The following is a 22,780-nucleotide window of genomic DNA, read 5'->3' on the forward strand; positions in this document are numbered from 1 at the left end:
ACGTTCTCTGTCTCGCTCTCCCCACCATTGGTGGCCGGGCCTTTAGCAACTCCATCCCGCAGTCCCTCTGCCTCAGCCCCTCCTTTGCCTCCTTCAAGACCCATCTCAAGACCCTCCTCTTTGACCGTGCCTTCAGTCACCCTCCGCAGACTGCCAACACCCCTGTCATCGTTGCAGGGGAGAACAGTGCTGCATGGTCGGAGTCCTTCAGATGAGACATTAAACCGAGGTTCTGTCTGCCTGTTCAGATGGATGTTAAAGATCCTGTGGCACTATTTGAAAAGAGAAGGGAATTACTCCTGGTGTCCTGGCCCTCTATCCCCCAGATAAAACTTCACTTCATGGGTGTTTGCACATTGGCTGCCCTGTTTTCCTACACTTTATGGTGTCCTATGGGGTGGGGGGGTCGGGAACTGCACTAAATTTACAGTTAGAAGCCCAAATCCACATGGCCCTGCGCATACCTTGTCCCACACTTTACACTTCTCCCTTTTGTGCTTGCAACTGTTTCTATATAAATAATGAAAGCGTTTCTATATTTTGTTTTTTGTCCCACTCATAATATATTTATGTTGGTGTTTCTTAATATTTCTTTCAAATGCAAAGATTGTTTAATAATGAATATAATAATAATAACCCATGCATTTGACTTAGCGCCTTTTACATTGGGAAACCGTCTGAAAGCGCTTTGCGTGATCTTTGACTGAAAAGTATAGTGACACTATTTTGTAGGGTTTTCTTAAAACCTTTACTCTTCTCACTCACCCTTCACTATTCCAGCATTTCTTTCTCATTCCCTCTGTTTCTCTTGAAGTACAGTCCATTTGGCTGTTAATTTTCCCATCGTGTCCACTCTTATTATTTTCCCAATCCCAAGCTCTGATCCTAATCTTGGAGACAATGAGCACACTCCCATTGCAACAAAATGGCCCTGAACATGTGTCTCTTGGTTGACTCTAGTTTCATTGAGAAATCTCTGTACCCATGACTTATTGACAGGGAAATCACCTGGTTGCAGATTTAGTGGACAATCTTAATAAAGCCCTTATGATGGGGGGGGGTGAGCGAGTGAGTCAGGACTTGAAGGCCATTCATTGACTCTGCAACACAAATGCCTAACACGAAGGCAGGGCCCGGTCAACAATAATCTTGAAAACCTATTAGTGCTTTGTGGGTTTGGTGGTTTCCATTTGCCCAGTGGACTACCTGCTTCAATGCCTTTGCCATTGACACTCTTGAGACTGACCTCTGGGGGGGAGGGGGGCTCAAGGGGAGCCGTCTACAATTGTTTTCTCCTGCTCAGTGACTTATAATAAGATAGGTGAGATTTGGAATATAGGGCATTAAGGGTGTGGGGCATGAGCCTGGCCTCTGATGTGTGAGCTCATGTGCTTATCTGCACTTTGCATCTCTTACAAATTTCCCTTCAACTGAGAGTAGTGTATTGTATCCTGTAGTGTGTTGGTTAGAGCACTCGAGAGGACCCAGGTTTGATTCCTGGGCAGGGCGAAACCTTAGGTAAGTTTCCTTACTCCACACGCCCCTGCTTACCTAGCAGCAAGTAGGAACCTGGTTGTTAATCAATTGGCGGATCGCATTCCGAGGGTAATAATCCCAAAATAAATAAATCGTAATTTGATCACTCAATCCACGACAGTTTGTAGGGCACTGCTGTGTGCAATTGGCTGCCGCATTTCGCACATATACAGTCGATTCACTTAACAGTATATTCTGTGAAGCGCTTTGAGACGTCTCGACAACGTGATAACGTGCTATATCAAATGCAAGGTTTACTATTACAACATAAGTAACTATATTTCCTAGTCAAATATCAAATTAAGTGCTTTGAGACGTCTCAACGATGCGGTAAGGTGCTATATCAAATGCAAGGATTATTATTATTGATTAAACGCGTTCATTAGGAAAGCTTGTGCATGTTTCCTGCGCGGGTGATCATTGTTTCTTGGGATGAAGCAGTCAGTTGCTGGACTGGCTGAGCCAAGTCCATGAGTTCTGCACAAGGCTGAGGTGTCCTGTTAATGGTTAACAAGGTGAAGTAGAAGCAGCCTCATGCAGACCTGACACCACATTGCTGGGAGGCTTGTCATTGTTTCCTAGTGCTGGTGTCACGCATCTGCTGCTGCAACAGCTACCTATTAAAAACCGCATAGCTATCCTGTGTGCCACTGTGCACAGCTTGCTGCCTGTTAATGGCCTGGGGTTCAGAGTGAGCAATCCTGTAGGCCGAGTGAGTAAAGCCACTGCTCAATTCTTGCTGTTTTTGCTCCCAATTTGTGCTGTTGGCTTGCAGCAGTTGGAGCCACAATTGTCCTTTGCGTCCCATAGGCTGAGGAGGGAGAAAATATCAGCCGCAGGGTTTCTGCACCTGATTGGTAACGAGTGACTTAATAATAATAATAATAATCCTTGCATTTGATAGAGCACTTTATCATGTCGTTGAGACATCTCAAAGCGCTCCGCAGAATATACTCTAAAGTAGGTTGACTGTGTATTTTGTGGGCAAACATGACAGCCAGTTGCGCACAGCAGTGTCCCACAGTCGTGGAATGAGTGACCACATTAATTTTAGGGTGGGGGGAATTATTACCACTGGAAAGTGATCTGCCAATTGGCTAACAATCGGGTTCCTACTTATTTTTAGGTAAACCAGAGGTGTGTGGAGTCAGGAAAATTGCCCAAGGTTTCGTCCTGCCCGGGAATCGAACCCAGATCCTTGCGCTTGCTGAACTCCACTCCTATTGCCCTCTGGTGAGATCAGGCCACTTAAAGTGCAGGCGTGGAGTGAGAGTCTTTTTTTTGCATGCTTAGGCCTGTGTACTGAGACACTAATATTATGTTGAATAATCGGCTTTATTACAGTAATAATAGCAACAAATTACAAGAAAGTTAGTCACCATGAATTATTTTAGGTGTTGCCTGCACTCACCCAGTTGTCTGTCTCCTCTATTAATAATAATAATCCTTGCATTTGTTGCAACGCCTTTCATGTCAGCAGGATATCTTGAAGTGTGTCATGGAATTCGCTGAGAAGTGAAGTGACTGAATTTTGTCTTCTCTGATCTTTTCATCTCCACCATTCTGGCATCCACATTGCTATGTTGCATGTACTGGTGGTTCACTGACCTCCTTGAACTTTCTTTTTGCCTTTTCTGCTCTCTCCACCATACAGCGACATTCTGTTCATTGAATACTCAATTTGATAGCGAAAATTAATCAATTAACCGAACTGTTCATGTAACCGGACTTGACGTAAGAGCAGAGTCGTCTCCTGGAGCTCGAGCCACTGGGAGAGTTGTACGGACTCAGATTTTTATATGAATGGTCATGCGGGAAAATGATTCAATACACCAAGTTATCCATATTCACCGATCTCTATTAGATTAGGCGTGCAAATGGTTTGTGATTTTTTCAGTAACTATTCAATTAGTCGTATTTCACTTCAACTAATCGCGGGGATTTTCTCCCCTTTATTCCCACATCCAGACCACTTATATCTGTGGGTGTTTGTGCGTGTGTATGTATATATATATATAATATATGTATATGCATGTGTTTATATACATATAGTATAATAACCGTTACACTTGGTACATAGCACCTTTCATGTCGGGAGGATGTCCCAAAGGAATTCACAGGACACACTGTAAAGTGGAGTGACTATGTGCTTTGTGGTACAGAGTACAAAGCTGGAGCCTCAGCACCAATCCCTGGAGAATACCACTTGTTCTCTTCACCCAAATCAGACAGTGATCCTTTATCTCAACCAATTTCCTCTCTATACTTACCAGGTGGCCTTTAATTCCACAGGCTTCAATGTTAACTAACAATCTCTTGTGTTGAATGCTGTCTATAAATCCATCTACCATGATGTCCATTAAAGACCTATTATGAAGTTGGACGGCACTCCGTCATCAGCTCATTTTGTTCCCAAATTGTGGAGTCCCATAGTACAGTGGTTAGCACGCCCTCACCACGCAAGCGAGAGGACCCAGTTTCGATTCTCAGGGGGCAAAACCTTAGGCAAGTTTCCTTACTCCACACACATTTGCACGCCTACTCCGTTCACCTAGCACTGCTGTGTGCAAATGGCTGTCGTATTTCATCCACAAAATACAGTTAATCCACTTTACAATATATTCTGTGAAGCACTTTGAGACGTCGCAATGACGTGAAAAGGTACTATATCAAATGCAAGGATTATTATTATAAATGCTGGAATATTCTAATCTTGATGATAATTTCAGTAAATTTCCCATTATTGGCGATAAGCTCACTGGCCTACTCTTTCTTGGAATATTCACAGAATCCAGGAATTTTATGGCTCATTTCAGCCCTTCAAGTGCTGTGGCTTTTCTCCGCCCAGTCTAACCAACTCTCTAGCTCACTCCCACGGACCCATTTAAAGTTCCTCCTCCTCAAGGGGTCTGTCTAATTAGCATTTAAAAGATTTTATGGACTCTGCCTCAATTTCCTATCGTGAACTATGGCTTAATGTTTACTATCTGCCAGTCAACTCACGACTAATTTCCTAGAATATTTCTGATGTGGTGAATCATTAACCCATTACTTTTACTTTTAAAAGTTGTTACTTTTTAATTTCTGTAGAACTTGCAGTTTCATAGAAATAGTTTGTGTGTGGGGGTACATATACTGTTTTTTTCTGTCTTCCGCCAAATGTTTCCATTCCCGCCGAAAGACTTTTCATATCTGTTTTTCTTGTATTGTTCATTGAGTTCTGTTTAGTTGCTACTGAAGAGGTTATTTTTCTTGTCTGAGCCCTCGCAATGAGTGTGGAGTGCTAGGACTTTCACACAGTCATTTTCTCATCTCCTTTACCTGACATCATCCACATTTACCTGCGTTTCCTTCGGGGAAGGGGGTTGCAGGGGAGAAGGTTAGATAATAGATTTGATACACTCCTTTTGGGTGCTTTGAGGGATTTACTGTAAAGTGTAGTGATTGTGTATTTGTGGATGAACGTGGCAGCCAATTTGCGCAAAGCAGCACCCCCAAAATAGCCATGACCAATTGTATCTGTGGGGTTGTTGGCCAGGACACCGGGAGAAACTCACCTCTCTTTTCAAATAGTGCCATGGGTTCTTTAATTTCCATCTGAACAGGCAGACAGGTCCTCAGTTGAATGTTTCATTCAAAGGACGGCGCCTGCAATGATGCAGCACACCTCCAGCACTGCACTAAAGTGAGTGTTAGCCTAGACTACGTGAGTTAATGTGGGGATTCAATCCATGACCCTCTGGCACAGAGGTGAGAGTGCTACAAACTGAGCCAGGCTGACACCCAGGTTGCCACCAAATAGGAGTCAGGAAAGGAAATCCTGGCTGATTTTCCCCTCCCCAACTCAAGGCACTGAGGCCCACCCAAGTAAGTTTTGCTAACTCAGCACAGACTAGTGCTGAACCCAGAACATTTCCTGTCTGCGTACCTTAAATAGTCAAAACTCATCACAGAGTATATAATGAAGTCTGAGCCGTTGGGAGAGATGGATACTACAATGGAGCTCCAGTCATAACGCGGTAGTTGAGGATAAATAAAATCCCAAATAGCTTTATAATGGGGAGCGATTGCCGGTCAGCACTTGCACATTGTGAACTTACTGATCGCATGATTGGTGCGGGCGTGCGAGCGTAAAACCCAGGCATCTTCCTGTGCTACAACATCGGTTGAATGTCGTCCAAGTCAGCGGGTTGCTGCCAACAATACTTGTTGCTCAGTACGTCAGCCCGGCGGGTCACTATTAAAACATAGTGACATTAAAGGCTTTTTTTAAAATTGATAACAGCTGTATCGGCGGTGGCAGAGAGTGTCCTGCGCTGACTCACCCCCAGCTGATTATGCTCCTTTTTTAAAGTATTATCTTGCAGCACATACATGGTGGAACTAAGATTAGAATTCAGAGGCTGTGGGTTTGACACGTCAGTGAGATCAGCGGACGGCTGCACAGATGGGTACGATTAAGAGACCTTTTATAGCACTGTATAACACTGAAACGTCTTAAAGCGCTTCGCAGGTAATGCACGCGTGGTGCTTCAGCAACTACACCAACTTATTTATGTAGCGTTCACTTAGGACTAAATGGGGTCAGACGCTGAGAAGAGAGAGGGAAGAGGGAACGCAGGGGGAGTTAGAAAACCATAGGTAGGAAAGGTATAAGGCAGGATTCAAAGATTGATAGAGAGGGAGTGAGATGGGAGGTTACGGGGAGAGTAACAGAGGTAAGGGATGTTGTGGCTGAAGCTTGGCCACCTAAGTCACTGGGAAATGAAGCGTTGTTAATAATTTGGAATTCATATCATGATTGGGGTTCTTTCTATTTTATTATCTCGTAAAGTTTCCAGCATTCTCAGGTCGTGGTGTAATGGACGTGCTGTGCTTGGAGCAGCAGCAGGAAGTAGGACCCCCCCCCCACCCCTTTCTACCCCACTCAATATTCCCCCCACACCTAACATTTCTCTGTAGGACCCTTTTTCCCCAGTTCCCTTCAGCCACAATACCAACACCTTCTGCTCCCATAGGGACACCTACAAAATATACAGCTATAGTTTACATTGTGCTTTGAGACTTCCTCCTGAAAGGCATTATATCAAATATAAGGATTATTGCTATTGTTAAATATATTCTTATCCACGGCTTAACCCTTTTTGTGAACCAATAAATACATAGACAAGATAGAGCAAAAAAAGATCCCAGGTACCAATCAAGTCCATTTCAGGGGAGTCTTTCTCTGTGCCGCCCCCCCCCCCCCACCCATATAATATACCCCTCTCCCACCGCTGTATATAGAGATCAACCAAAGAAAGTCCTCTGGCAAGGAACAATGATTTTTCTTTCCACCACACCGTATACAATCTAAAACCACACTATGCGTGCTGCAATCCATGAATGTATGAAGAGGAAGACTGTAAAACCGTATGAGAGAGCAGGGGATTGGGAGTAATAATAATAATAACCTTTGCATTTGATATAGTGCCCAATCACGTCATTGAGACATCTCAAAGCACTTCAAAGAATATATTGCAAGCTACTGTGTATTTTGTAGGCGAAACGCGGCAGCTAATTGCGCACAGCAGTGTCCCACAAACAGTCGTGGATTGAGTGATCAAATTTTTCCTCGTGTGGAGGAGCCAGTACCAGCATCCTCCTGATCTCTGTGATTCTGTGTGCAGTATTGTACCAATACCTTTTAACGATTGGAACCGGTTGCCAGGAATGGTGGTTGAGGTCTGGACTCGTTTTTTTTAAAAAAAACAGCTCAATACTGTGAGGTGAGCTCGGAGGGTGGGTGGGTGGGTGTTCTGGAGGGATGAGATCAGACAGACCGATCAGACTGAAAGGTCTTCTTCATTCAAACTAACCTTGTGATCTTGTGCGGTGAATTGGGATTGTAACCTGGGCCATTGTTAAATCCTACAATCTTCTGATAGGTGTGGGCCATTCAGCCCCTCGAGCCTGTACCGTCATTCCGCACAGCAGTGTCCCACAAACAGTCGATCATGGCTGATCTGTACCTCAACTCATTTAAACATCTTTGCTCCATATCCCTCGGTAACCCTTATCTGATAAATCTCTATCCACTTCATTCTTGAAAACTTTAAATGATCCAGAATCCACAGCCTTTTGGGGGGAGAGAGTACCAGATTTCTGCTACTTTTTGTGTGAAAAAGCGCTTCCCGATTTCACTCCTTAACGGTCTAGCTGTAATTTTAAGATTATGCCCCTTTGTTCTGGATTCCCCACCAGAGGAAATAGTTTATTTGTATCGTTGATGATCGCTTCTTTCTTGTTGGAAGCAGATACCTGAAATCTTCAGCGTGCAGGAAAATGAGACTCAGGGACTGCTGTATGTAATTGTAGTGAGGATGTACGGTGTGCAGTGCGGATGTGAACTTATGGGGCTCTGGTGATGGGGGGAGGAATGTCTGCGGTTAGATTTATGTGGCATTGCTGGCCTTTCTGTGAATCATGATCCCAAGTCTGTGTCGGACTGTAACCAATGGGCTTCGTAAGAACTTCTGGACTCTCCTTTTCTCCCCCCCCACACCCAATTTGATCTTACTTTGTTTTTGGACAGAACATCTTTTTTTAAAAAAAAAATTAAAATCAAATGGATCACAATTCTTTATAATGTTTGAAGTTTTGTGGGGAAAAATATTGACCAGATTCTCTGCAGAACCTGTGTTTATGACCTTTACAACCTGACAGACTGGACTCTGGCACCTTGAAATGTAAAACATTTTTTCCAATTGAACGTCTGGTTGCTGATCGGTGGGTTTTAAGTACAAAAGTGTTGCAGTTTCCCTGCACTAACTCAGAGCTCTATCCCAGTCAGTGTTCATTTACTGACCTCAATGGTGCAGGTTTGTCTCTAGTGTAAAACGGTCCCTACCCCTTTCCTGCGGAGATTCTCATTGGTGAGAAGGAAAGTGAGGTGGGTGGGGTTGAGGCTGTCACACAGTTAGCAGGAAGAGGCATGTGGCAGGCCAGGTGGTTCAGATAAATGAATTCCACGCTGTGATGAGAGGAAACTGCAGAGGAGCCGATGGAAGGAATAGTAAGTGAAGAGAGCAACTGCTTCGTAGAAACGACAGCACGAACGGGAGGATGCCATTCGGCCCATTGAACATCTGCTAGTGCCACATCCTCCGCTGGAGCTTGGCTGCCTAGCCCACAATTTCCCTGCTTCCCTTTAACCATTAATGTTCCTGTCCACGGAGCCATTAGAAAACAATTTGGTGTTAGCTTGCCTGTAGAAAATTGTCCTCGGGACTCAATGTTGCTGGGATCCGATGAAGACAAGGTAGTGGCAGTATGGATTTCGAAGTATGTATGTTGCTCAGCTTGCAGCCTGGCTCAGTTGGTAGCGCTCTCGCTTCCGAGTCAGATGGTTATGGGTTCGAGCCCCGTATCGGGACATTGAGCTTGCAGTTTAGACTGGTGATCCAGTGCAGGGCTGGCGATATGCACTCCATTACTGAAGGTCTCATCTACCTGTTCAGGTGGATGTTAAAGATCCCATGGCACTTCTTGTGAAGAGAAAAACAGAATTGGTCATTCAGTCCATGACTGTTTGCGGAACACTATTGTGAGCAACTGGCTGCCGTATTTTCGTCCACAAAATATTACAGTCAATTCACTTTACAGTAAATCCTGTGAAGTGCTTTGAGAGTCTCAATGATGTGATAAGGCGCTATAATCAAATGCAAAGATTATTATGGAAAATCTAATTCCCATTTTATATTCACTGGCGAGCGGAGGCAAGCTTGTGCAATCGCAGAGGTCACCGGAGAGTTCTTTCAGCGAGCGGGCACAGGCACAAAGGGCCGAAGGTCTCCTCTTGTGCTGTATGTTTCTGTGAGATCCTGAGTGACTGGCACATTCAGCGCTGCAGAAATTCTGTTGTTAAACTTCATAAAGAATTTCTAAAATCTCTGGAATTTTGAGTTCAGTGCAGCCCGTTGAATAGCCAAGGATTATTTTTTGCCCATTGTCTGTTTTAGTTTGTTGGGAGCTTTGTCGCGAGCTAAAAGCATGGATGAGGACTTTGCTCCAAGTTCGCCCATTGGCCCTGAAGTGGGGTTTAGAATGTGGTAATAAGAAATTAGGAATTATTGAATTTTAACCCGTTCAACACAATTTTCAGTGTATTTTGGTGTGAGCGTCAGCCTGGCTCAGTTGGTGGCACGATCACCTCTAGATCAGAAGGTTGTGGATTCAATCCCCACCTGAGCCTTTGAATAATTGCAGTACTGGGTAAGGGGTGGCGGGGGGGTGCGGGAGGGGGGTGCCACATTGTCAGAGATGCTTTGGATAAACTGAGATCCCGCCTGCCTGATCAGGTGGATGTTAAAGATCCCATGGCACTATTCGAACAGAGAAGGGAGCTTCTCCCGGTATCTGGCGAACAGTCCTCCAGATAAAATTGGTCATTTGCTTGAAGGCTGGTCGTGGGATATTGGTGTATGCAATTAGTTGTCTACATATAGTCACTGTAACCATCATTAAATTCACTTCCATTGGCTAAGTACCAGTTTGTAGACCTCCTCTTCTTTATAGTAAAACCTGGGATGAGCTTTGAGAAGTTTTGACAATGTGATAAGTACCAAATCCAATTTAAGGACTATTTATTTATTTTGGAAATGTTTATAAAGAAATCTGTTAAGAAGCACCACATATTAGACTCCAAGGTAGTTTGGTTCATTCTATAGTGCACATGCAGCTATGGTTGGCCCGCTCTATTTTTTGAGAACAGTGAGTGACATCCAGGCCCATGGTGAGGAAGTAATGCACCCACTAAATTACAGACAGTCACCGTGTAATTGCCTAGCAGTGCGACTGGCTTCTGTCAGCGAGAGATACAGTATCGCTTTGGGTGGAAGCGGTAATTGGGTCTTCCCCCAATGAATGCTTTTTACAGCATTACTGTATTTGCAAGACTCATTCAGGGAAGCTGACATGGGTATAGATTGTAATAATCCTTGCATTTGATGTAGCGCTTTATCACATCATTAAGACGCCTCAAAGCGCTTCACAGAATATACTGTAAAGTGAATTGACTGTATAATTTGTGGGCAAAACATCATATCCTTACATAACAGATGTAAGGATTAAGGATTATCATAAGCAATCTCTCTTTCAAGAAATACTGCAGATTAGACCAAGATCAGAATGTTTGTCTGGCGACAGGGTAATGTTGAACAGTTGACTGACTGATGTCTTGTTTTGATGTCTGATTGCAGGTAATATATCCATGGTCACAGCAGCACTTTCCAACATCAGCTCACAAACCAAGATCCTACCCAAAACCTTAGGCCCAGCAAACGTGAATGTTGCACCCCAAATGGTGAGTACGGTACCATTTATTCACCTCTCTACCAGACTCGATGGTCCATCAGCTCCCGCTAAACCCAGTACAGCAGATCCCCTCATCCAGGAGTCTCGCAACTAGCCGGTCGCCACTCGGTGGTGCTGCTGTGCATGATTGAGAAGCCAAGAGGAAGAAGTGATATAAAATTATAAACTTTAATGTTTAAATTACGGAAAAAATTGCTTCTGCCTTTTGTTTTTATCTTCAGAAGAGGAAGCTCCTCATTTGGCCTCTGGGTGGCACGGGGCGCCACCGAGTGGCAACGGACTGATTGGAGACCCTGCCCTCATCCCAGTTCATGCCCCCCCCCCTCCCCCACCCTCAGCCTCATCTCCCATCCTGTTCCGGCTCCCACTCCATCCATGTGAAGGGCTTTGAGCTGTTTGCCTATGAGAAAGGCACTTTATAAATTTAACTCTAATCCAAGGATCAAAACAAAAGGTCAGTGCTGTGATGGCAGGGCGGAGGGCTGTAAGGTGGGCCTTCTGGTAGGGTGAGACCAGATGGGCCAAAGGGCTTTCTTACTCCAAACCAATCTTGCAATCTTAAGACATCTAGAACTCTCTCCCCCAAAAGGCTGTGGCTGTTGAATACATTCACATTGTCAAGACTGAGCTGGCTCGATCTTTGTTAGGTAGGGTTTGAGGGATATGGGGTAATCAGAGCCGAGGTACAGATCAACCGTAATCTAATAGAACGGAGAAACAGGCTCGAGGGGCTGAATGGCCTGCTCCTGCTCTCATCTTCCTGCCTCCCGTCTCTTCTTTCTTTCTGAAAGCAATGAAATAAATACCTGTGATCTTCAGAAGGGGAAGCTCCCCATTCGGCCTCTTGGTGGCAGCAGGGAGTCCCCCGCAGGCACTCGCATGTAGACCACGCTGCAGCCACTGCTGCTTTTTGTCTCAGAAACAACCAGACATTTCGGTCTCTTTCTCTGAGTTCGCTTTTACAGCAGACCATCGTCTACATTTAGTAAGTATCGGAGCTTGAACAGAATCTGTTCCTCAGCCCGTTCTGTATTTACCCGCGTTGCATTAGCCGGTATGTGTATTATGATATACGTGTTACCGTTGTGTGATTATACTTGTGTTTCCCCCCCCCCCCCAAGTTTACGTTCAAAAATTGGTATCCAGGCAGGATTGAGGGGCGACGAGGGCCAATGTGGCAGTGACTTGACAGGCAATGCTATTTGAAAAGCAATGTGCGCTCTGGGCCAGACATGTGGCAGTTCTCTGTGCTGAAGTGTGCAACCACGACAGAAAGCTGTTCTGGGAGGTACTAACCAAATCTCAGATCTGCTTCCTTCCATGAGTGGGGCTCTGTGTTCCACTCCCCCGCACTACCTTCCTCCAGTTCCTCAATCTCCCGTCATGTCTGAGGCCTAGCAGTCCCTGGGCTCCAGGGTAGATTTCTATCTAAATGGGTACCAGGCTCATGCTGTCACTTAGGGCTGAAACCACAAGTCCAGTGGAAACCCCTCTGTCCCCTGTTGTGCTAACATTGGAGATGTGAGCACCACTTTCTTGCATAAACTACAACCTTCTGCTTTGATGGGCGTTGCTATAACCCATTTGCTATATAAATGCAATTTGTTGTTGTTATTAACTGTTTAGGAAAAAGGGTATGTCTCTTCTCTGAAGACAAACGCAATGTGACCTGGGGTTGTCACCTCAGTAACTTAACTGATGGTGAAGGTGTCACTAGTAATATCTTCTAAGATAAGCAACAAGATCAAACGTTGTAAGCATCTAATAGATAGACAGACGGGTCAGGCTGGCTGAGTGGGGCAGCCAGGGCTGTACCTTCAATTCCTTAAATGTTCTTGCATTATCATCTGAAATTGTCAGAACATACATTGCTTTAACAGAGTTTAAAAGGGATTTGGTTAATGTCAATGATAATTAAAGGATGCAGAAAAAGAGTTTGAGCGCAAAGAGCAATGGCGATCCCTGGAGCAGCTATCAATAAACACAATAATTCACTGAATTCTTCAGTATTTTATATATCCCATTAACAACAACAATTTACATTTATACAACACCTTTCACCTCGGTATGACATCTCAAAGTGGTGCCTGGGCACCTGAGCTAGTGGGGGGTTAGTGGAAAATCTCGGGGGGGGGGGGTGGGTGGATGGTGAAAGCACAGTTCAAAAGGTGGGTTTTAGAGGTGAGGCGGAGGAATTTCAGGGTGGACTTCACGGTCAGTAAGCAATCAGGTTGATCTGGGGTGTTTTGGGGTCTGTGTTGACTCCGCCCTGTGTTCCCGTCGCAGGGAATCACAGTGGAGCTCGGGCAACCAGAGTGGTCGCTGGCCACTGGAGGTAGCCTTGGGACGTCTTCCCGACGTGAAAGGTGCTCTATAAATGCAATCTTGTTGTTGTTGTTGTAGGATATCTTTGCCAATGAACTGAGTATCCAGATTAAGTCACATTGCTTTTTGGTGGATCGCTTTGTCCACATCAGAGGTAGAGTGAGGCTGGAGAAAGTCACACAAGTAAGGACTGATAAAGACATCTGTGTAAATACACAGTCACTACACTACTGTTAACAACAACAACAAAACCAGCCCTGCGCCTAATACTTTCCGGAATTAGGTTAGCACGATGCATCCCCCAGAGAGGGAGTGCGAATTCCATTCCAATAAATATCTCTGGAATTTCCATGTGTAGGTGGGAAGCATGGAACTCTGTTTTGGTTTAAATACTCTAAAGCATGGTGTCAGACATAGGCTGAATCCTCCCCCAAAAAAGTCTTGATTGAGATAGAGAGCCAGTGGAGCCTGGCGAGAGAGGAGAGAGGTGATGGGCAAGTGAAGCTTAGTGTGGAGGAAAGATGCGAGAGGATGAGGTTTGGATAAGCTGGAGCATGTGGGAGGAGGAGGGCATTGAAGTAGTCCAGTGTGAAAGTGGCTATTTATTGCATTCTGATAAATATTTGTTTCCTTCCAATGAGAGAGGTTGTGCAGTCACTTGTGATGGACTCTTGAGAAATCTCACAGCACTGCTTCAAAGAAAAGCAGATTCCTCCCCCGCAACCACTGCTGCCAGTGCACCAAAAGAAGTGATTAATGGTAGCATTTGCCCATTGCTGACAGTTAATTATATTTCAGACAACATCGCCGTGTGAGGCTCTGAGACCTTCGAAATATGATCAAACGTTGCATATTTGCAAAGATTCAAGTTGAAGTGGAATCAGCTTTCAAGAAGGAACTCTGTAATAATGAGAAAAATCCTTACATATAAGACAGTTCCTTATCATGTCCTAGAGACGTCTCAAAGTATTTCACGGGAATTGGGTTCAGGACACCAGGAGAAACTCCTTTCTCATTTTGAATAGTGCCATGGGGTCTTTAACATCCACCTGAACAGGAGGATGGGACCTTTTTTTCATGTCTTATTCCAAGGACGGCACCTCTGACAATCCAGCACTCCTCCATCACTGATTGGAGTGTCAGTTTAGACTATGTGATCAGATAGCTATAGCCTGTTAACTTTAGATAGATAGCTAAAGAGGAATGAATCATCTGCTGGGGTATGAGGGGGGGAAAAGGTACATAAGTGGGATACACCATACATATGATTCTATGAATCTTGCTTTTTTTTCTTGATGATTCAGTATTAAGCAGCATAAATTGTGATCAACTTTGGAGGCTTGGCTGTAGGTCTTTGGGTGGGGAGGGGTGGGGGAGAGAGGAGAGAGCATTCTTGCTGGCTTTGTCATTTGATGAGGGAGTTGATTGACAGAATGACAAACACGTGAGCGAATCTGACAGCAGCCTTCAGCCCACGCATTCAATCTCAAGCTCCCTCTTGCTAGTTGCGCTGGTTTAAAGTTAGACATGCTTCCCTGCAGCCTAATCGGAGTTCAGTGAACCGCACACAATCCTGTGTTTGTGATACCTGTGCTCCTGGAAGTTAAAGGGGGGTGGGGGAGTGCGAGTGAGATTGGAGCCTCGAATCCCAAATATCGGGGCCCATTAATCACAAAAGTGGAAAGGTAACTGAACACGAAGGGAGGGGGATGCCTACTTTCTCTCTTTTTTATAACTATATATAATATATTTATACTATACTACTTGTACCTGCTTACAACCAAAGGATCCAATGTGGAATGTAGATTTCAGTGATACCACTCACAAACCATTTAACATGCCTTAAGCACTGTGTGTACACCTAAAGCAAAACGATGGTTGATACTGACTCCATTATTTTTGTATGCTCGTTTTTAGAGCTGGCGTTTTCAGTGATACCACTCACAAACCATTTTACATGCCATAAGCCCTGTGTGCACACCTTAAGCAAAACTGCCATGCATGTGTGATGAGCTTGTTTAGGTCATAGCTCATCAACGATAGAAAATATAGCCATGACGCTCCCTGATGCAAGACCTTTCCGATGAAGTATAAATCATGTCAATCGGTTGTTGAGTTATTGGCTGACACATACACAAGACATTACATCTTCATTATAAAATATATATATAATATCATATTATATATGTAAAACCAGGATTGGGAATGAATGTTTTTCTTTCCTGCTTAAATGGTTATAAAACTCCTAGATGTTTGAGTTTAGATGTTAAGCTAGTTTAGGCCATTATGAATGCTGGTTGATTGTGCAATAGCATTTTGCTGTCACTAGGTGCTGATGTACCTCGCACTGGCCAGGCTGCAGCACAGGGGCACATGGTATCAGGGCCTCAGGACATTTTTATTTGCAGATCGAGACTCTTGCTCTTTTTGTTTTGCCTTGTTTTTTAGCCTCTTCTTCCTCTTGGGGAATTGCATGGAAACGGGCCATTCGGCGCAACTAGTCTGCCGTTCACAAAATATACCTTAAAGTGAATTGCCTGTATATTTTGTAGGCGAAATGCGGCAGACAATTTTGCACAGCAGCGTCCCCACAAATAGTCGCGGATTGAGTGACCACATACCTATTATTTTATATATGACAAACATGCACCAGACTTTCCCTACATTTTCTTTTAAGATAATCTTAAAGCTGTTTATTGAAGTCTGTTATTGGCTGGGCCAATAGAAAAGTGCGGCCAGCAATCTGTTCCAAACTACCTCCTCCAATACACACAATTTCCTGCAAAATTTAGCAAATTTCCTGCAATTTTGGACAAACATTTCGACAATTTTCTATTGGACCTGGTTGTTGGTGTTCATTGAAGTCTGTCAGTGGTTGTTACAGTTGCTGTTGTAGAGAAATAGTTTTATTGGCTTTGAATTACTTACCTGCAATTTTCTTGTGCTCTCTCCTCCTTTGACTCCCTCCTCTCCCCCCTACCACCCCCCTCTACCACCGTTCCTGTCCTTGACAGATCATAAGCACACCCCAACGCCTGAGCAACGCAGGGAGTGTTCTGATCGGAAGTCCATACACCCCAACGACAGCCATGGTCACGCAGAGTCACATCACCGAGCCCTCGGGCTGGGTTCCAGGGTGAGATCTCACTTTCTTGCCAATGTGCTTTTTAAACTGTTTTTTGCAGAAAATATTCAGTCAAAGCGGGTTGCAGTCCAGCAATGATTTTAAACAGAACCACTCTGGGTTAGAAGGTTCAAGCCCCCAAGTCGGTATTTGAGATCACAGTGTGTTGTTGGGGGAGTGCTGCATTGTCGGAGGTGCCATCCTTCTGGTAAACTGAGGTCCGTTTATGTCTGTTCAGGTGGATGGCAAAGACCCGTTCCACTATTCAAAAAGGGAAGGGAGTTTCACCCAGAGTCCTGGTCAAAAATCCCCCAGATAGAATTGGTGATTTATTTTATGGCTGTTTTTGGGGGTCTGCCGTGCATAAATTAGCTGCCGTGTTTTCCGGCCACTAACACTTGACGGTAATTATTATAAAGCACTTTCAGACGGCTCATTCTGCTGGGCACTATATATCTCTTCTGCTTGCCAATGAGGAGGTGAAAGCCTTTAATATACAGTCCCCAAAGTTGGGTTTCGCTTAGTGTCCTGGCCACCAATCCCCTAAATAAAACTGGTTGTTCACTTCATGGCTGTTTGTGGGACTTCACTGTATGCAGAGCAGCTGCTGCAGACACCTACAAAATACTGTCACTCCACTTTATAGCACATCCTGTGAAGCGCTTTAAGACCTCCTCCCGATCTGAAATGCGCGGTATCAAAGGCGAGGATAATTGTTTATAATTTAAACGTTGGCCGTCAGTAATGACACTGGATTCCCTGGGGAAGAGGATGTTAAAATCATGGGAGATCAACTTAGCAGAGCAAGCATTCGGGTCTGGATATCCTGGACAGGCCTGGTCCCTGTCAGCTTCTCCCGGGTCACCAGCTGAGCACAGTTGCCTCTGATGTTCAGTCGCATGGCATGCTGGCTGCAGTTCCGTTTCTTTCTGGTCCAAACTGCACATCTATTGCTGTTTTGGCAGTGATCGAGCTTCCCAATTGACCATCAAGGACATCTGTAACAACATTAATAAAAAATCCTGAAAGATCTATTTTCCTGGAAGCTTATGCTTTGAGACTCATTGCTCTGCGGAAATTGGCTGCCATCTCTCCTACAAAATTATTTACAGCAGTCACTATGCTTTACAGCATTATTGTATGAAGCGCTTTGAGATGTCCTGCTACTTTGAAAGGCACTGGAGCATCTAATAATAATTCTTGCATTTGATATAGCACATTATCACATCATTGAGATGTCTCAAAGCGCTTCTCAGAATATATTGTAAGAGTAGATTGACTGTGTATTTTGTGGGCGAAACACCACAGCTAATTGTGCACAGCAGTGTCCAACAACAAACTTGTGGATTTTGAGTGACCAAATTTATTTATTTCTTGGGAAGGGATTTAATTATTATTATTTTTCACGACACCAAACTTGAGTTATAAGCAGGCCTAGTACAAGCAAGGTGCACACTGCAATTTATACATCACTTAAATAATAATAATGTAATAATCCTTGCGTTTGATACAGTGCCTGTAAAGTTGAAATGTCTCAAAGCAATTCACAGTAAGTACTTTCAGGTGGAATGACTGTACTTGTAGCCTCCAGCACAGCAAGGCCACACAAAAAACCAGATTGTTGGCCAGAACGCCGGAAGAAACTGCTTATAGTTACTGCAATTGGTGTTGAGTCACCTGTTGTCTTCAGCAGCTATCATCGATGGATCTTGTAGCCTCAGTTTGAACAGGCAGACAGGACCTCTTTATAACAGCATCTCCGATAATGCAACGTTCCTCCAGGATTGCACTGGAATGTCAGCCTAGACTGTAATCTCCATTTCTGTTGTGGAGCTTGAACCGGAACCTGAACTCTTGAGATGCTATCCTGCATGAAGGACACTATATAAATGAAGGTTGCCATTGAACCTTCTGCCCAGGGAGCTATTAAGTGAGATAAGATAAAGTATAATTACTATATAATTGCAGCTATATATCCACTGGGCACATCCTCAACATGTGTGCATCCATCTAGTTCCTGTGAAGCTACTAACTTTTTGACCTTCACTCTGTTAGTGACCCAACCATATGACACGGCTTATGTATTGTACGCCTTTCAATCTGGAGACGATCGGATTCGGCAAGCTCCCAATTCCTGCTTTGAGCCTTTTGGGTTGTTCCCTTTTGAGAATTCACAGCGTTATGTAACGAGAGCCTTAGGGGGTTTATAGCTACTGCAATTGGTGTTGAGTCACCTGTTGTCTTGAGCAGCAGAGCCTGATGTTTGGAGGGAACCTGGCTATTATTTGGCATGTTTAGTGGCTGTAGTTCATGCTTATTTTATCAGAGGTGCTGTCGTGGCTTTGTACATTTTGTTTCCTGTAACTTATTTTCCTCCACCTCCTCTCCCCTCGGTTTTGCTTGAACATAAATGTCCAGACCTGGTGCAGCTGGAGTTTTGCTCTGTGTCAGTCTCCCACAGTAGTTGACCCGGGTTCAGGGAATGGAAAATTGTTCCATTTCCCGGCGCTGACGTCTCTCGCTCGCTCCGACCTCAGAATTCTCACACTCTCCCTGAAAAAACACAGACAAACAAACAGGCCAGTGCAAGCCAAGCACTCTTGTCATTTGTTCAATATACTTGATCAGAGAGTGTCCAATTTCCAGTCTATTGAGGGTACTGTGTTCAGATCCGGTCACCAGAACAGGGACCGACAACACACAGGAAGCCAATGAGGCTGATCCTCAGTATGAGAGGAATGAACGATGAAGAACCACAAGATAAGCTGGGGCTCTTCAGCCCCAAAACAAACCTCTCGAGTCTATAGATGTTAACAGGTAGCAGGTCAAGAGGCCACAGGTACAGGATTGTGTAGGACAGGCACCAGGTTGCCGCTAATGTCACTTCCCACGCTCCTATGCGTTAAGTTTAGCTCACCGGGTTTAGTACATGACTACTCCTTTAACTACCGTTAATGAGCCAGAAGTCATGCCTTGCATATTGCTGCCTGCCTGTTTCCTGGGAGCCAGATAAACTCTGATTTATCTCCCCTTTAAGAGGATGTATTTGTGGAGATGTTAACATGTATGATGTTTATAGCCTCCCACTACTGCATTCAGTTGGTTGGTATTCATTGTTATGCTCAATGCTGAGACATGTTGACACCAATATGTCAATATGCTCCAAGATCTCAATGGACTGAGTAGAAGATAAACCAGACATGACCCTTCTCTTCAACCCCCCCATCCCCGGCCACCCGCCCACATAAAATGGCCTAGTGGGTGAAGGCACTACCCAACGAAGTGCTGAGCCATGCACCACAAGTCACTGATTCAAATCCTGCTCTGTTGTAAGTTAGTTGGTCTTAGCCAGGGCAGCAGTAGCAGGGGCTACATTTGACCTCATCACACTTTGTGATGAATATTCTCGGGAACTTTTTAAAAAACGTTATTTTAGCCATTGAGTATCCTCTTTGTTCAACTTTGTGTGGGGAGTAGCTTAGCTTTTATGTAATCTGCCACTTTCCTTTTAAGCTTGCAACTGGCTTTTCTTTTCCCTTGCAGGAGCAGAAAACGCACCCACGAGTTTATTGAATCTGATTTTTCAGATAAGTAAGTATGCCAAGAGTATTTTAAATAATGGTCGCCTGCTCTCACTGTCCTCTCCCGGCTCTGGGCAGAGAATTGCTTATATAAAAGGCAGCAGCTCTCCCACGCCTCATGGCTTGTCCAGTCTAATTTATTTCTGTGCCTAAAAATAGTTGCTCCTTCGGAGGTCTGTAACCTTGTTACGTATCAGCATGAGACGGAATGTCATGGAGGGAACCTCTGGAGAATAGGACAGGACATCTGTTGGATTTTTTCATTTATGTTTCTCATAGGATGGAGAGTGAAGCAGCGGCTAGCAAGTATTTCTGGGGAAATGATGAGGTGCCTGTATTGTTTGATCTGTAAATTTGCCCTGGGTTCATTTTCAGATTTTATTATAATAATCCTTCCACTTGATATGGATTTGCTGTAAAGTGTTCTCCCTGAGTATTTTGTAAGCAAACATGGCAGCTAGTTTTGTGCACAGCAACATCCCACATTCATGCAGTGAATGAGCAATTTTATCTGTGGGATTGTGACCAGTACACCGAGAGAAACTCCATTCTCATTTTAAATAGCAGTGCAGTATTTGTAACATAATAATATGACATCCACTGGCTCGCCATCCCTTAGAGGATAGAGTTCAAAATCCTCGTCCTTGCCTTCAAAGCTCTCCACGGCCTTGCTCCTTCCTACCTTTGTGAGTTGCTAACCCCATATCGTTCTGTCCGCTCAGCAGGCTCAGGCCTGCTTCATGTACCCTGCCTGGCCACCCCGCGATCCTTCAGCCTCTCTGCATCTACCCTTTGGAACTCCATTCCACAATCCCTTCGCCTCCACTCCTTCCCTTGCCTCCTTTAAGGCCCATTTCAAGACCACACCTTCGGCCATCCTCCTACCCCTATCCTCCCTGCTCTCCACCCTTCTTGATCGTAACCCCCGGCTCAGGTCCAAATCCCTGACAGTCCAGTGCCTTGGGCTGTTAAAGGTACTATACAAATGTAATTTGTTGTTGTTGAAGAGGCAAATGGAGCCTCAGTTTTTAACATCTCATCTGAAGGACGGCATCTTCAAAGATACAGTGTTCCCCCCAGCACTGCATTGCAGTGTCAGCCTAGACTGTATGAGTTTGGACATGATGAGTTTGCTTTCGGTTGAACTACAGTCGCAGATTTAGCATCTATTTTATTAGCAAAAGAGGCAATTTGCTTCCATGCTTATTGCTGCTCTGCGGTGAGAGCGGACTTTATTATCAGACAACAGTAAATCAATCATTTATTCTGTTCCAACTCATCTGCGATTTAATTAGGTAATCACTTTGTAATGAAACGATTAACTCTCATCTGCAAATGAAGAAGTTCGTTTATAAACGCTTACTTTTCAAAGCAGATTTCATCCTGTGTAGTACATTATCTAAATCATGAAAATGTGTTGATTTTAATGATAATAATCCTTATATTTGGTGTATCACTTTTCGCATCAGGAGGACATCCCAAAGAGCTTTACAGGATACTATGAAATGCAGTGAATTTTGCTCACAGCAATAAATAACCATGAAAACAAACTTCCAATTTTATCAAGTGGATTGTTATCTGGTACACTGGGAGAAATGTCCTTCTCTTTTTGAACAGACAGACGGGGATCTCAGTTTAATGTCTCATCTGAAGGACGGCATTTCAGACAATGCCGCACATCTTTGCATTGGCGCATCAGCTTAGATTATGGGAGTTCAAAGTAGGGCTTGAAACTACAACCTTCTGACTCGGAGTTGAGAATGCTACCACTGAAACAGAGGTCAGGCAGGGTGAAGAACAAACTTCCCTCCAAAGCCCTAAATTCCATTTCCTGTGATGCAATTATTAAATCTTTATCTGTGATCCTTCCTGGGAGTGTGAACTTTGACTGGTACTGGAATATCGCTGAACAGTCACCCCACAACATCTCTGCAGAGGCACCTCTCTCTCAGCTCCATGGAAATGCAGCAACAACAAATTGTATTTATATTGCGCCGTTCACGTCGGGATGACGTCATAAGCTGCTGATACCTCACAGCTGGGGGGTTTTGCTACTCTTTCTGTACCACCACCCCGCAGCTGAATTGCTGAGAGGGGAAGGTGGGCAGGTTCTCTCCCATTCGCAGCTCAAGGCAGGTGGAGGGAGACATTGCATTTGGGTCTAGATTTGCACTATTTGTCGCGTTTCAGTTTGTCCAGCATTTGGCCAATTTGGTGGAATTCAGCTTTCACTTTGAAGCCATTTTTCACTAGTTCTTTATAAGGAAACTTACAGAAATCTGGTTTCAAAATTGAGATTCTGGATGCTGTGAAATGCAACATAAATAGAGTAAATCTGGACCCAGGTGGGATTTCTACACCCAGGGGACTGGATCTGAAATCAGCTTCAGTGTGAGCTCTATTGTTATAACAACACTAATAATATTCCTTGCATTTGCTATAGCATCTCATGTCGTTGAGACGTCTCAAAGCACTTCACAGGATATACTGTAAAGTGAATTGACTGTGTATTTTGTGGGCGAAACATGCCAGCCAATTGCGTATAGCAGTGTCCTACAAACAACTCTTATTTGATTGTATTTAATACACTGCACCTGATGTAACCAGAGATTAAATCGGGATGAGGAGAGAATCGATTTGATCAATTTTCAAGCTCTCGCTCTTGTCTCAGTCTCTCTCTCTCTCTCTCTCTTTTCCTTCCGTCCCCTTCACAAATCTGGTCTGATTTCCTTCCTTCTCTCTCACGTTTTGACCTGTCCACGTGACTGCTCTGAGGCATGGCAACTAACAAGCCTGTAATCTGGCAACTCTGTGAAAACATCGGTTGGAAGATAAAAATCCCTTTCATTCCCCTTTGTGG

The 22,780-nt window shown here is 44.3% G+C and overlaps 1 protein-coding gene across 11 annotated transcripts in view; it reads left to right on the forward strand.

Moving 5' to 3' along the window:
- LOC103178656 (transcription factor Dp-2) overlaps positions 1 to 22,780 on the forward strand; it is a 68,583-nt gene that overhangs the window by 25,267 nt on the left and 20,536 nt on the right. For 8 of the 11 annotated variants that reach the window (XM_042339282.1, XM_042339283.1, XM_042339284.1 and 5 more), the window contains 3 exons: positions 10,776 to 10,879; positions 16,230 to 16,351; positions 19,883 to 19,930. In XM_042339282.1, the coding sequence (XP_042195216.1) occupies positions 10,776 to 10,879; positions 16,230 to 16,351; positions 19,883 to 19,930 (274 nt within the window). Of the gene's footprint in view, positions 1 to 2,750; positions 2,770 to 8,454; positions 8,591 to 10,775; positions 10,880 to 16,229; positions 16,352 to 19,882; positions 19,931 to 22,780 lie in introns of those variants that run through there. The other 3 variants (XM_042339289.1, XM_042339287.1, XM_042339281.1) reach the window with 3 other exon arrangements.

This window comes from Callorhinchus milii, unplaced genomic scaffold, assembly GCF_018977255.1.
Source record: "Callorhinchus milii isolate IMCB2004 unplaced genomic scaffold, IMCB_Cmil_1.0 Scaffold11, whole genome shotgun sequence".
Classification (NCBI taxonomy): Eukaryota; Metazoa; Chordata; class Chondrichthyes; order Chimaeriformes; family Callorhinchidae; genus Callorhinchus; species Callorhinchus milii.